The 15,838-nt window shown below is 42.3% G+C and overlaps 1 protein-coding gene across 5 annotated transcripts in view; it reads left to right on the forward strand.

The window, feature by feature from the left end:
- The window catches only part of LOC144697613 (tudor domain-containing protein 7-like), a 153,763-nt gene that overhangs the window by 106,883 nt on the left and 31,042 nt on the right, over window positions 1-15,838 (forward strand). For all 5 annotated transcript variants that reach the window (XM_078569671.1, XM_078569655.1, XM_078569647.1 and 2 more), the window contains 3 exons: window positions 10,255-10,366; window positions 13,165-13,367; window positions 15,070-15,204. In XM_078569671.1, coding sequence (XP_078425797.1) covers window positions 10,255-10,366; window positions 13,165-13,367; window positions 15,070-15,204 — 450 coding nt within the window. The remainder of the gene's footprint in view (window positions 1-10,254; window positions 10,367-13,164; window positions 13,368-15,069; window positions 15,205-15,838) is intronic.

Raw genomic sequence — 15,838 nt, forward strand, 5'->3', positions numbered from 1 at the left:
TGCATGGGCGGGCAGACTAGGAGCCCGACCCCAATCATATCACTGTCGCCTAATCTGTCTCAGTTGCAGAGGGATGGTCAGTTTATACAGGTGTTCCTAATGCGTGGCCAATTCCCTCGCTAACCCTGCACCCCACCTCGATTGCCTGTGCGTGGGATGCAGCACTTAACCACACACCCCCCCAGCATTCGCCTCCGAGGCCGGCCAGCACTTGCCCCTGGACACCCCACCCCCCCCTCAGCAATCGCCTCTGGGGCTAGGCATCAGTCGCCCCTGCGAACCCCACCCCTCTGTCCCCGCCCCTGGCACCCTTGAGACCTGTAACCAACAGGCAAGCTGTGGAGAACGCTGCTGCTCGCTCACCTCAGTTCCCCCAAAGTGAAGGCCACCAAATGCCTGTATGCCATTGTGAAACATATCCATGTGCTTTCCTGCTGATGTGGGCAAACAATACGGTGCGGTTCCAAGAGTCTGGCAGGATGGCCTTTTAATTATATGCAGATGTATTACAATTAGCTCCCCGCCAACCAATAGTGGGAAATGCAGCCTGTCATCTGCAGGCTGAACGGAAGATCGCGAACTGCCTTCACGCTGTCATGAAGCGGGTCCCGCCATATTTTCCGCACGTGTCACCTATTACACCCACCGCCAGCAGGCTTGGAAAATTCCGCCCATGGTTTCAGGATAACGTTTTGGCCATTTAGGACTGAGATGAGAAGTTTCTCCGCTTAGGGTTGTGCATCTTCAGAAGAAGGCTGTGGATGCAAATGTCATTAAGTGTATTCGAGACAGAGATTGATCAATTTTTAGACACAGTGAACCGAAGGATTTGAGGATAAGGCAGGAAAGTGGAGTTGAGGTAAAAGGTCAGCCATGATCCTTTTGAATATCAGAGCACGCTCGAGGGGTGGTATGGCATGTGTGTTATGGGAATGTGAAATATATTAATTCTAGGACTGAGTCTGTTTGGCTTGAGTTCAGGAGCAGAGGGAAAGCAGTTACATTGGAAGCTTTTTATAGAGCCCCAAACGATGAGGAGGAAATAGATGAGCAAATTAGTTGGCAAATTTCAAAGGCATGTAATAAAATTAGAATAGTAATATTAGGCAATATTAATTACCCTAATAATGACTAGGGAAAGTATATTGCTTAGTGTGGGGAAGGAGTGCAATTTCTGATATGTATGAGAACTTCCTCAATCAATATATCTCCAATCCAACAAAGGCGGAAGGGAGGTTGCATCTGCTTCTGTGAAATGAACTAGGTCAAGTGGATTGTGGTAAGTTGGAGATCATCTACCTAGCAATGATGACAATACCATTTGGTTCAGCATAATACTGGAAAAAGAACAGAAGATATCGATGGTAAGAAAGCTGAGCTCAAGAAGACCAAGTTCAGTGATTTAAGAAGAGACCTAGCAGAGGCAGACTGGAAATGGCGATTGCAGGATAAACAAATAACAGAGCAACGGGAGACATTCAGGGAAGAGATTGAACCTGAACTAGCTAAGCTTATTCTGTTTGAAGGGAATAAGATCCAAAAAATATGCACACTGGATGGCAAAGGAAATAAAGTTAAAATAAAACAAAAAAGAGGTTTAGATGAATGACAGGAGCAAGATTTGTTTAGTGACCAGGAAGATTATGGAAAGTATGAGAAGGAATTGAAAAAGTTAATATGGAAGGCAGAGAGAGGTTGCAAGGAAAAAAAATAGACAACATAAATTGAACCATTAAACATTTTATGAACAAAGGACAAGAGATTAGCTAAGGGAAAAAATGTGCCTGTTTAGGACCCAAAGGAAAATTTTCATGTACATGCGGGAGGCATGGTTAAAGTATTAAATAAGTACTTTGCATTTGTCTTCATAAAGGAAGCTGATGATATGGAAGTTACACTAGAGGAGAAGTGGGAAGTTGAGAGCAGGATCGTGCTGGATGGAGAAGATGTAAATATTACTTAAAAAAAAAATAGTAGGTCACTTGGTCTGGATGGAATGCAGCCTAGGTGCTGAGAGAAACAGACATTATTTGCAATTTCACTTTGGCACTATTCCTGTATACATGAGGAAACAGAGGACTGAAGGGTTCCTAATGTTATATAACTATTCAAAAAAGGGAGAGGAATGAAACAGAAAACTACATGCTAGAAGGCCTAAAATCGGCGGTGGGGAAATTACTGAAAACTATTATCAGGGACAAAAACTATGAAAAGGCATCGGTTAATCAAGGTGAGAGAGCTTGGGTTTTTTGAAGACATAACTGTCTGATTAGCTTGTTTGAAATCTTTGGAGTAACAGAACATTTATCAAGGTTAGTGCAGTAGACATATAATGGATTTTTGGAAGGTATTCAATAAGTGCCCCACAGGAGGCATATTAAGATGGAAGTCCATGAGATTAGGGGGAAAGTGGTGATATGAATACTGAATTGGTTCAGTGACAGGAAGCAGAAGGTAGTGGTGGATGGATGTTTTTCAGATTGGTGATAGTTTGCAGTGGTGTTCCCTAAGTGTTGGTTTTGGGTCCATTACTTTTTCAATTTTTATGAATGACCTACCCTATGGCGAAGGGAGTTGGAATATAAAGTTTTAAGATGATATGAAACTTGATAAGTTGACGATAGTTATAAACTTCAGGACGACAGACAGGATGGTGAAATGGGCAGGGAAACATGGCAAATGGAGTTTAGAAAAGTGTGAATTCATGCACTTTGGGAGGATAAATAAGGAAAGAGTATTCTATAAATGGCATCATTTTTCCAAGTGTAAATAAACAGAGACATCTTGGTATCCATATACACATATCCTCAAAGATGGCAGAACAAGTTGACAAGGTGGTTTAAAATAGTTTTAACAAACTGCCCTCTGAAATAACCTTGCAAGCCACTCAGTACCAAACCACAAAAACCACAGAAAAGTCAAAAAGGAATAAAAGCAGACAGGCCACCTGGCATCAACCTAGATTCTGGAAACAACAAAGCACACTTTGCGAGTTAACCCTGCAAAGACATCCTTAGTAACACCCTGGGGGCTTGTGCCAAAATTGGGGGAACAGTTCCACAGACTAGTCAAGCAACAGTCTGACACAGTGAGTCATACTCACCGATTCATACCTTTCAGTCAATGTCCCACACTGCCTGCATCACCATCTCTGGATATGTCCTGTTCCACCAGCAAGACAGACCCAGGAGAGGTGGTGCCACAATAGTTTACAGTCAGGAGGGAGTGGCCCTGCAAGTCCTCTACATTGACTCTGAACCCCATGAAGTTTCATGGCATCAGGTCAAACATGAGCAAGGAAACCTCCTGCTGATTACCACCTATCATCACCCTGAATCAGTACACCTCCATGTTGAACTTCATTTGGAAGAAGCACTTGGGGGTGGTAAGGGGACAGAATGTACTCCAGGTGGGGGACTTCAATGCCCATCACCTGCAGTGGCTTGGTAGCATCACTACTGACCGAGCTGGTTGAGTCCTGAAAGATATATCAGCTACGCTGGGCATGCGGCATGTGGTGATAGAACCAACAAGTGGAAAAAACATACTTGATTTCTCCCTCATCCATCCATCTGTTGCAAATGTATGGGTCACCACTGCACAGTCCTTGTGGAGACGAAGTCCCACTTTTGTACTGAGGATACCATCCATCGTGCTTTGTGGCACCACCACCATGCTAAATGGGATAGAAGCAGAGCAGATCTGACAGCCCAAAACTGAGCATCATGAGGCACTGTGGGCTATCATCAGCAGCAGAATTGTATTCGACCACAACCTGTAACCTCATGGTCCGGCATATCCTTCACTCTACCATTACCATCAAGCCAGGATATCAACTTTGGTTCAATGAGAGGCGCAGAGAGCATGCCAGGAACAGCACCAGGTGCACCTTAAAGTGAGATGCCAAGCTCATGAAGCTACAACACAGGACTACAGGCATGCCCAACAGTGGAAGCAGCAATAGACGGAGCTAAGCCATCCCACAACCAACAAACAAAATCAAAGCTCTGTGATCTTGTCACATCCAGCCATGAATGGTGATGGGCAATTAAGCAACTAACTAGAGGAGGAAGTGCCACAAATAGAGCCCGGCATATCAGTACAAAAGACCAGGCTGAAGCATTTGCAGCCATCTTCAGCCAGAAGCGCCGAGTGGATGATCCATCTCGGCCACCTCCTGAGGTCCCCAGCATCACAAATTTGATTTACTCTGTGATATCAAAAAATGGATGAAGGCATTGGATACAGCAAAATATGTTGGCCCTGACAACATCCCAGATATAATCCCGAAGATTTGTGCTTCCAGTCTATCCCCTAGCCAAGCTGTACCAGTGCAGCAACAACTTGCATCTACCTGACGATGTTGAAAATTGCCTAGGCATGTCCTGTCCACATAAAGCAGGACAAATCCAATCTGACCAATTATCACTCCATCGATCTTCTCGCAATCATCAGGCAAAATGATGGAAGCTGTTGTCGACTGTGCCATCAAGCAACACTTATGTAGCAATAACTTGCTTAATGCTCAGTTTGGGTTCTGCTACGGCCACTTGGCACTTGATCTCATTACAGCCTAGGTCCAAACGTGGACAAAAGAGATGAACTTGAGGTGAGTATGTCTGCTCTTGACATCAAGGCAGCATTTGACCAAGGAGCCCTACCAAAATTGAAGCCATTGGGAATCAAGGAAATCTCTTCTCTGGTTGGAGAGCACAAAGGAAAATGGTTGTGGTTGTTGGAGGCCAATCATCTCAGTTGCTTGACATCTCTGCAGGAGTTCCTCAGCATAGTGTTCTAGGTCCAACCATATGCAGCTGCTTCATCAGTGACCTTCACTCCATCATAAGGTCAGAAATGGAGATGTTTGCTGATGATTGCAATGTTCAGTAGATTTCACAACAACTCAGATACTGAAGCAGTCCGTGTTCACGTGCAGCAAGACCTGGACTGTATTCAGGCTTGGACTGATGAATAGCAAATGACATTTGTACCAAACAGGTGCCAAGCAACAACCATCTCCAACAAGAGAGTATTTAACCATCTCCCCTTGACATTCAACTGCATTTCCATCGCTTAATTCCCCATCATCAATATCCTGAGGGTTGCCATTGACCAGAAACCTAACTGGACCAGCCATATAAATACTGTGGCTATAAGGGCAGGTCAGAGGCTAGGAATTCTGAGGCAAGTAACTCACCACCTGATTCCCCAAAGCCTGTCCACCATCTACAAGGCACGTGTCAGGAGTGACATGAAATACCCTGCACTTGCCACTCAAGTTTGACACAGTCCAGGAAAAAGCAGCCTGCTTGGTTGGCATCACATCTCACAACTTAAACATTCACTCCCTCCACCATCAATGCATAGTGGCAGCAGTATGCACTTGTACATACACTGCAGATATCTGCCAAGGCTCCTTTGTCAGCACCTTCCAAACTTGTGACCTCTGCCACCTATAAGAGCAAGGTCAGCTGACACACGCGAACACCACCTGCAAATTCCTCTCCAAGCCCCACACTTTCGTGATTTGGGACTATATTGCCATTCTTTCACTGACACGGCATCAAAATTCAGGCACCCCCTCCCTAACATCACTGTGGGTGTACCCTACACCACATGGACTGCAGCAGTTCAATAAGGCAGCTCACCACCAGCTCTTCAAAGGGCAATTAAATGTGCAATGAATGTTGGCCTTGCCAGCAATTCTCATATGCCATTTTTTAAAATCCATGTGGGTTAGTTGGGCTTATAAACAGAGGCATAAAATGTAAAAGCAAAGAAATCACGCTACAATTATATAGTGGTTTAGGCCTCAGTCAGAGTAGTCCGGAAAATTCAGTGTGCCATGCTTCAGAAATTTGAATGAATAGCTAGGTCAGTGAAAGGTTTTGCCTTCAGTGGTTGGATGGGATAAAGGGAATACGCAGAACTCCAGTTGGAGGAGTGAAAAGTGCAGGAGGGGAATGCAAGACGCGAGGAGATATTTAGAAATTTATGGCAGTACACAAAACATACTAACAGGGTGCTTATCAGGATATCTGTGATCGAAATTGTGAAACCTTTGAACCAGTGGCAGACCAGAGACACTGACTTGCTGGGAGTAATAAATAACATGCAACCTTTCATGTGAATGGCAGGGAATATACACACAGACAACGGATTACATGTTACACTGATCAATAAAGTAAATAGTAATTAAATACAACCAGCTGTTCATGTTAGCCTTGGCTAAGTGCTTTCACTCTCACCTCAGAGTCAGGTCATAGGATCAAGTCATATCCCAGAGACTGGAGCTGGGCTATGTGACTGACTGTGGTGCACTCTGCCTCATTCTTCTCTACCTATCTGCAACCTTTGACATAGTTGACCGTACCATCCTCCTCCAAACCCTCACTCCCTTCAGCTGAGTGGAACTTCCCTTGCCTTGTTCCAATCTGAGCTGTTCTGTCACAGCCAAAGAATTGCTGCAATAGCTCCTCTTCCCAACTCTGCAACGTTACGAATGGAATCCCCCAAGAATCTATCCATGACCCATTCATATTTGTCATGTATATGCTGCCGCTTGGTGACATCATCCAAAAACAAAACGTCAGGTTCCACATGTACAGGTAGGATTCTCAGTTCTCACTGCCTCTCTCAACCCCTCTGTGTTGTTGTATGGCTTGGTCCAGGTTGAATCAAAATTTCCTTCAGTTAAAGATTGGGAGGGCTCAAATAATTGACTTGGGTTCTCACCACAAACTATTTTCCCTAGCCACCAATTCCATTTTCATCAGTGGCCACTGTCTCAAGCTGAACCAGATGGTTTGCAACCTTGACATACTCTGACCCTGAATTTCTAACCCAAATATCCCCTCCATCACAAAGGCCACCTACTTCCACCTTCTTGATATCGCATGCCTCCCCTTTTGTGTCAGCTCATCTATTGCGCAATCCCCAGATTCAACTGTTGCCTGTGCTTGTTGCCCTCCCATTTTTAACTGCCTGTAAACTCAAGCTCATCCAATTTTGCTGCCTAACTCAACCCAATTATCATTCGTCCAGCACCCATGTACTCATTGACCTACATTGGCACCTGGTCCAGCAATTTTTAAATAAATCTCAGCATCATGTCAAATCCCTCCATGGTTTTGCCCTCCCAATCTCTAACCTCCTGGAGCTCAGTATTCCTCCAACTCTGGCCACTTCCTTTGCTGTCAACCAGGTACGCCATAAGTTCTGGAATTCCCTCCCTAAACCTCTATCTTTAAGATGCTCCCTGATACCAATGTCTTTGAACAAGCTTTTCGTTCCCTGCCATAAATTGACAGAGCTAATAAAGGAGACACTTTGTTTAATTAAGCTCCTGTAAAGTACCTTGGGATATTTTATGACAATAAAGGCGCTATGTATACAAGTTTTAGTGATGTTGTATGCTGATAACTCAGTGCAGGGCTGAGGGAATTCTGCATTCTTGGAAGTGCCTTTTGCATGAAACTTTGAACATGTCTGCCTTCCCAAGTGGGCGTAAATGATCTTACGGCCCTGTTTGAAAAAGAGCAGGGGAATTCTCCTGGTGTCCAGGACAATATTCAGCTCTTAAGTGACATCACCAAAAATCAGATTATCTAGTCATTATTTCATTGCTGTTTGTGGAACCTCGCTGTGTACAAGTTAGCTGCCATGTTTGCTACATTACAACCATGGCTACATTTGCCAAGTGCTTAATTGGCTGTAAAGTGCTTTGAAATGTTCTGAAGTCAGGAAAGGTGATATATAAATGTAATTTCTTTGTGAAAACACATGATATATGTTATAGGATGTTGGTTACAGTTCAATGGGTCTGAAGAAGTCTTCATAATCTTAGAGCTATTTATAAATATACAGTAAAGGGTACAAGTTAGGAGCTGTCCCCATATTGCTGGTACACAAGGCTCTGCCCACCACTAGACTGACCTTGGTACAGGTCATGTGTTCTCTTACATCACTCTATGGGCAGAATTATACTCTGTCCCACGTTAACCCTATATGTGCCAGACCCTCATACTACATCTCCCCCATGTCTTTATCCAATATATTTTCAACGATTATAGTTTACCTTATGTCTTACATTGTATGACAGTAATAACATTGTCATTACTACGTTATCACTACTCCAGCTACCCCCCCCCCCCCTTCAAGTCCTTGAATTCAAAGGTTCAGACAGTCTGGAGGCCTGTAACCCTTCCATATCTCATTCGCACTACTGTCGCAGGAGTGGTAGGCTTTGTTGCTGCTGGTTCTCCCTGTAGGTTTGGAGGTTGTCCTGGCATCTGGGTATGTTTCTTGATTATTTTTGCATCGCACAGTGGGGATGGGCGGTCTAGGGACGAGGAAGAGACTCCTCCTGTTTCTCCTGACTACCCTCTGCAGTGCCAACCAGATATGGGTGAGGTTGGTTCTTGTTCTTTCTAATGATGGTACCATCTCCCTTGAGGTCTTTAATCCAGGACTTGTCACCTTTCTGTAATTGTGGCAAGTGTCTGGTGCAGTACATTCTGTTGCAGACAGAAGTTTGTAAGACTGCTCTCTTGCTTGACCTTCCTAGTAATCCTTGGTTACCAATCCAGGTATGAGTTTTTTGGTAGGATTGGAAGTTGTGTGCAGAGTTTCCTGCCCATCAGGAGTCAGGATGGGGACAAGCGACATTGTAAAGGGATGGACTTGTATGCGAACAGTGCTGCGGGGAAATCCTTGTTCTCTTTTAGGAGGGCTTTTAGCGTACGGACCCCTTTTTCAGCCTCCCTATTTGACTGGGGGTATCTCGGGGAGCTGGTGCAGTCGTGGAAGCTGGATGTGGTGGCGAAGTGCACAAAGTACTCATTGAAAATTGTGGGTCATTATCGGGCACGATCTCGTTCGGGATGCCGCAGCTCGTAACGATCTCCTTTAGTGCCTTAATTACTGCCTCTGTAGTAGTTGTATATAGTTGCTCCACATCAGCCTTGGGGAAGTAGTCCACCACTATAAGAAACAAATTGCTGTTGAAGATGCCCAGCCTATCCCATGGCCTGGTTGAGAATTGGATGGGGGTGCGGGCCCCTCTTTCGTCCTGCCTGTGTAACGAGCACACCTAACAATTTGCAATGGTGTTTTCAATCTCCTTGGAAATGCCTGGCCACCAAACAGTGGATTGAGTCTGTGCTTTGCCTTTGTGGTGCCCAGGTGGCCCTGGAGTATTTTTTGAAGGATCTCTGGCCGCAGGCAGATGGGGATGACCAGCCGCTCATTGTAGATTAGGAGGTCATCTGTAATCGTAAAGTGTTTTTGTTGTTCAAACCAGGTTTTCATGGTCCCTCTGTGTGGTCTCTGTTTTAATTTTTCTACATTTTCTGCGAGGTCTTGGGATTTTCCACAAGCTGCCACTGTGTTGTAGGATGTTGGTTACAATTCGGTAGGCCTGAAGAAGCCTTTGTAGTTATATGTAGATTAACTGTAAGGCATTATTGACTCTTGGAACTATTTACAAATATACAGTAAAGGGTACAAGCTAGGAGCTGTCACCATGCTGGCTGGTACACATGGCTCTGTCCAACACTAGACTGATCCTGGGTGCAAGTCATGTGCTCTCTTACATCAGTGTGTGGATGGTACTGTACTCAGTCCCACGTTAATCCTATGTGTGCCAGACCCTTATACTAGAATATGCACACAACAAATAGGCTGCAGGAGTTACAATGAGGAAATAACAACAAAAATTTTATTAGGAAATTTTGAGAAACGGCTAGTCTGACTTATTCTGTTCTAACAGCCTGGTCGTCACCATTTGCCTTGGCCTGGTGGAATCTCCCATGAGTACACCTTGTGTAAGAATAATGACTAAGTAAGTTAGTTGCAAAATAAGTGTCAGTGTATATGCCTAAAATAAAACATAAAATACACACCAGTATCAGTCAGTATCTATAAAGAGAAAACAAATTTCAGTTGTATACCTTTAAAACATAACCATTTCAGTATGGGAGGAAAATAGGTAGGAATTGAGAATCAACACCAGTCAATAAGAGGGAATTAATGGGTTTAATGACCTGACACCAACTAAGCTCGTTACTATAAAAGGCCATAAGGCCAATATGTTGTTTTTTCTTTAAAGCCATTAATCTATGTATTTTCAGTATTTGAAGTTTCTCTATTAATCTTGTAACCTCACAATTGAGGTTTGATTTTTTTGCATTTCAAAGATCATGGATGGAACCAAAACCACTGCAAATCTATTGGCAACAAGTGTCTTTCTTTCAGGTGTTCTTCGTGGATCATGGTTTTAATGAGGCTGTTGACAAGACTAGGCTGTACAAGTTAGATACAAGATTTTCCACCTTGTCCTTTCAAGCTGCAAAATGCAAACTAGCAGGCAAGTAAAACTCATTTTGCGTCTTGATGAAAGGGTCTTTTTAGTTTGCTTGTTGCACAAATGTAGACTTTCAGGCCAAAATTTAAAATGAGCTTTTCTTGTCCATTCACTTAAATCATTTTTTTTAAACAATATAGTGATCAATATACATCATAAAAGTTGCAAGGTACTTACTCAGAATATAAGAAATCAAAAAAGGATTAAGCCAAACAATCTCTCGAGCCTGCTCCACCATTCATTAAGATCGTGGCTGATCTGTTCTTGGCCTCAACTCCACTTTCTGCCTGTTCTCCATAATCCTTGATTTGCACATTGCTCAAACATCTGACTGTCTCAGCTTTGACTATATTAAATGACTCAGTCTTTGCAGCTCTGAGGTAGAGAATTCCAAAGGTTCAAAACCCTCAGAATAAATTTATCCTCATCTCTGTCTCAAATGGGCAACCCTTTGATCTGGAACTTTTTTACTTCTATTTTGTAGATTCCCCCATGAGGGGAAACATCCTCCTAGCATCTATTCTGTTGAGCCTCCTCAGAATTTTATGCTTCAATAAGATCATCTCTCATTCTTAAGGTGCTGATCATAAACAACTCCAAATTTGAAAATTAATGAAATCTGTATACCTTGATCAAGCACAGCTGTGACTCCCATTGTTCAGAGTTTACTGTAACAGGGAAACTCAAGGCATTTCCTTGGGATGTGTTGGATTGTGGATGATTTGAGTATGTTGGTAGAGAGGGGCGTGGGGTGAGTAAGGAGATTGGTTTCTTTTGGACCTAGAACAGCCATGTGATCAATGATAAATTGAATACTAATTATGAAAACAAAAATGAATGTTTCTAGCAAAGAGCAGGCACTACTTGTAAGTTTAATTTGCACATGCAAACAATGGCTATTATCCAAATTGATAGCCACTGGACATGAGTTCAGCCTTGGTAGTCACCTAAGCGTGTGTCTTTGGCACTATAAGGCCTTATCATGTGACTCCATCTCCAATGTTTTGCCACCTACGTTTCTTCATTCTGTTATTAGCAATAACATTTTTGTTTCAATCCAGTTACATGTTTTTTTTTAACCACTTTAAGTCTGCAATTTTTTTTTCTAATTTTAAGTTATTGATGTTGACTTCTGGCTCCAGGTCACAATTTATTTTTTACAAAATCCTTTTGAAAGTTATATTGACTGGTGACATTCTTACCTATCTCCAATTGGCTCACTGACATTGATCTATGCTAGCATCCAGATTTAAAATGTTTATGCCTGTCATCAACTGAGAACACAACCAACTGCAACCAACCTGTTAATTCTTGCGTCCAGCTAACTCCAGATAGAGTGCAGTACCACAAAACCACTTCACCGCCACATAACTTGAATGATCTACCTATTCAATAAAGTGCAAGATTCAGGTTCAAGAATGCATGTGGGATCTTTGGCCACCTTTGATTCACAGGAGTATGGACAATAATCTTTGGGTATCAGTCAACCAGGGGGAAGCAATTAGCTTGAGTTTCTCACAACAAATTTATTTTTCAGCTCTAAGCTGCTTCACAATAGCCAACCTTTGTCTTTTTTTAAGTTAACCAGCACTTTAACGGTGGTGACATTTCCTTTCATCTCTTTTGATAAATTGTAATATCTGATCTGATAAATAATAGTAGCAAAGGTGACTCACTCTATCGTGACCAAGAAAAATTTGGTAGTCACTCATCCAGCCTGCATTACTGGAATGCACCCAACATTTTGTAGAACCTGTTGGCTATATGGGTGGCCTGAGTGGTCATCCACCCTCTGGCAGAAAACTGTTTCTAGCATGTATAGGCCTTCCTCAGATAGAAAAGGTGGTATCTATTGTCCTGGGCTAAGCTCACATTTGGCATTGACATTGTTGTGCTCGGAGCAAATGGTATGGTCAGAGACTGCCAGAGGCTTCTACAATCATGGGCAACCACAGCAATGCTGAGGCAAATGCATCACTGGACTATCAATTTCTGGAGAGACAACTGGAAAAACCTATAACAACCTCTCAGAAAATTAGCAGTTCAATGTAAGCTTGATCATTTCAGATGCTTGCAGATCATACAGAAAATTCTGCACATCATATTAAGGTTAAAACTCAAGGTATCAACTTTTTTTTTGCATTGTGTAGTTGCACAAGAAGTTGTCATGTTTTCTCTAAATCTGAAAATATCTATCAATTTGAACATCCTTAGACATGTAAGTAATCAGCACCTTCATATGCTACACATTTTAACAAACAGTGGCAACTCTAAGCCATTGTCATTGTTAGTGATTCTACTAAACCTGAAAACATGTGCTTCAGCAAATTTTGGCATTGGGAATTTGTCGTATACTTAACCTATAGTCAAGTGCTATTATATGAAACGGCTGCATTTTTATAATTGGTTAGATCAGCAGGAGCTAATATAAATGTTAAGATTAGAGGATAATCTGGCAGCTTGGCTATTTTGGCACTGAATCTTATGTTTGCTTGGAAGAGATATATTTTTCTTTATCTGTCCTTTCTCCCTGAGCGCTACACATATACGTGCACACACACAAGATTTAATGTGAAAGGTAAATTGAATAGAGTTGCTTCATTTTTGAGCAGAATGGTGAAGGAGGGAAACAGCTAAGGATGTGCCCCCTAAGTGAATAGTTAGATTGAAACATTTCATTCTTACTTATGGAATGTGTATAAATGTGAGTGATATAGCCCTTTCTGGTGTAAAGATGTTTGCGGACACCTATAGAATGTAAGCAACACTGGTTGTTTAAGATGGAGTTATTTGTGTTTTAGGTCTTGAAACATTCTGCAAAGAACCATGTGTGTTAGAAACCTTTGAATTTCTGGCCAGTGGAAAGATACTGCTGATGGAAATTTTAGAAAGGAGTGAGGTCCCACTTGTTCTTCTATATGACACTTCAGGAGATGATGATTTTAACATCAATACTGCATGTTTGAAGGCTTTGCATGACAAGACACTTGAGCTGAATTTGAAGGTAAATTCTTTGAGGTTATCATAAGGTAGCTGGATACATTTTATCAGCAAGTTGGCAATCCATTGAAGCTTCTTCATCTGAACCAGTGCAGCCAAAATCCAGAATGTTCATTTAATTTGTTTCAAAATGCAGTTTTCAATCCATTATGCTATGTTTGCCTTTCTCACATCCTACCTGGTGCTTTCATGTAGGTTTCCAACCACTTCTCTCCTAGATCTGTTAGTTGCAGTGATTTTTGTTTTCACCGATGTGTGCTAAAATGAATTAACATGCTCAATCTTGTTTCAGAATGTTTAAATGAATTTATGCCAAAGAATGGTTTTAAAATTTGCCTAACATTATGACATTTGGTCTCACTCTTTTCCCCCACCCTCCCTCTCCATCTGGTCCCACTCTCTTCCCCTTGCCATCCCACCTTCTCAAACTCTGGTCTCACTCTTCTCCCCTCCCCATTGTTGCCAAACTGATATCAATTGTGTATAGTAAGTCCTCACTTAAAGTTGTAGAAGTGCAACTTTAATTTAAACTACTTTAAACAAATCAGATTTTACAATTAAAGCCAATGTAAAAGCTGTAGTTAGGCTCTGTAGGACCTTTCTCATCAGAAAAACAACATTAAAATATTATACCCTGTAAGTTGAAATCCTTTACATTGCTAAATTCCTATTGTTGTAAATAAGTTTCTTTTTAAAAAGTTATTCATTATAAAAGAAATATGTTAACTTTCTACTTAGGTTCCACTCGCCGCCAATCCTGCTTCTTGAACATCCTGTTTGCCACGCATTCCAGTCCCTGACACAGCCCCCAAACCCCCACCTAGCCGTGACCATCCCTAACTGACCCTCTCGCTGCCAAACCTCTGGGCTCATGGCCTCTGCCACTCCCTGACCCTCCCAGTTCCAGCAGACCACCCAGTTCATGGCCTCTGCCAGTTTCTGACCTCCCTCTTGCTGTGGGCTATGGCTCTGGAGAAGAGTGACAAGAGGCAGGAGGAGCAGCTTCGAATTGCAGGAGATAAGCCATGAACCAGAGTGTCAGCAGGTAAGGGTGGGTTAGGGAGTGACAGAGGCTGAGAGCTGGAGAGTCGGCAGCTAGGGGGTGGGCTAGGGAGCAGGAGAGGCTGTAAGCCTGAGGGTCAGCAGTGAGAGAAAGGGTCGAAGACTCGGAGTGATGGCTCCAAAATGGCACCAATTGGGTCACGCAGCTCTACATCAGGCTTTAAAACAAAACTCGCACACAAAATGAGAATATGGGCCCCATTAAATGAACAACATTAAAGCAAAACAACGTACAACAGGGCAATATAAAACAGGGACTTACTGTATTCTCTAGAAATTGATTAGCACATGCAGATCAAAGTCTGAACCTGACACCACACCCTTTCGACTCTACCACCTGGTGCTTTACCCATTGAACTACTAGGTGTGTTGGCAGAATATTCAACTACTCATTTCTCATTAAGTATTAGATTTTTTAAAAGTATCTTATGAAATGTAAGCCTGTGAATTGTAGAGGAGTGTAATTACCCAACTTAAACTGGCCATCAAGTTCAAAAATGAAAGGTAATGTCATTATGACCATGGGAACGCCAAAACCATTTGGTAAATATGCAGATGAATATATGAATTCAAAAGTGAACTTGAAACTTTGAAATGTGGGCTGAATTTTTGCAGTGTAACTTAAAAATGTACCTATGCTGCAGGAAAATGGCGTGTACCTGAATGTAGTGGTTACAAATGTCTGTTCTGATGGGACCATCTACTGTCAAGTGCCCTCAAAGGGGTGGACCCAGCTCAATGCCTTACTGGAAAAAGTTGAGCAGTATTTTAGCTACCGGGTATGTTTCACTTTTAATCCCTTAAATCTGTGTAGATCTATGTGAATGTAGGATTCCTGTGTTACTACTGTGAATGTATTATTCCTGTGTTACTACTGTGAATGTATTATTCAAATCTTTGATATAAATGCTGGATATCATGAAATTGGAAGAAATGCCTTAAACATTTATTAGAATCAGCTGGGAATGTATTTTGTTTTTATTGTGTTTTGTATTTAAAATTCTTTCTGTTTCTAATCCTTGCCTCCCATTCCTTATTGAAGTGTCTATCTCGCTCTGTTACCTCTATATTGCTCTTGTTTGCTGTGTCTCTGTTTTCTCTTGTATGGCTTTGTTTCTTGCTCTGGTCTTGCATGTTGTTACTAATGTACACAATTTCCAACTATCTTTTTTAAAATAAGCAGTGCGGTAAGATGTTACTTCATGTGTACAGTAATGGGCAGGATTAATGGGATAAAATGGCGAAAGACTATCTGGGAGTTGGGTGGATGAGAATGGCCGTTGAGGAATAGAGCCTGGCTGCACTCCATGGCAGATGGAGCCTGTGGTACCCAGACTCTGTAGAACTGTGGAGGAAGATGAGGTCTAAAATCACTCAGGAAGGGGAGGGAAGAAGGGAAGAGAAACATGCTGT

Source organism: Cetorhinus maximus, chromosome 2 (assembly GCF_964194155.1).
Source record: "Cetorhinus maximus chromosome 2, sCetMax3.hap1.1, whole genome shotgun sequence".
Taxonomy (NCBI): domain Eukaryota; kingdom Metazoa; phylum Chordata; class Chondrichthyes; order Lamniformes; family Cetorhinidae; genus Cetorhinus; species Cetorhinus maximus.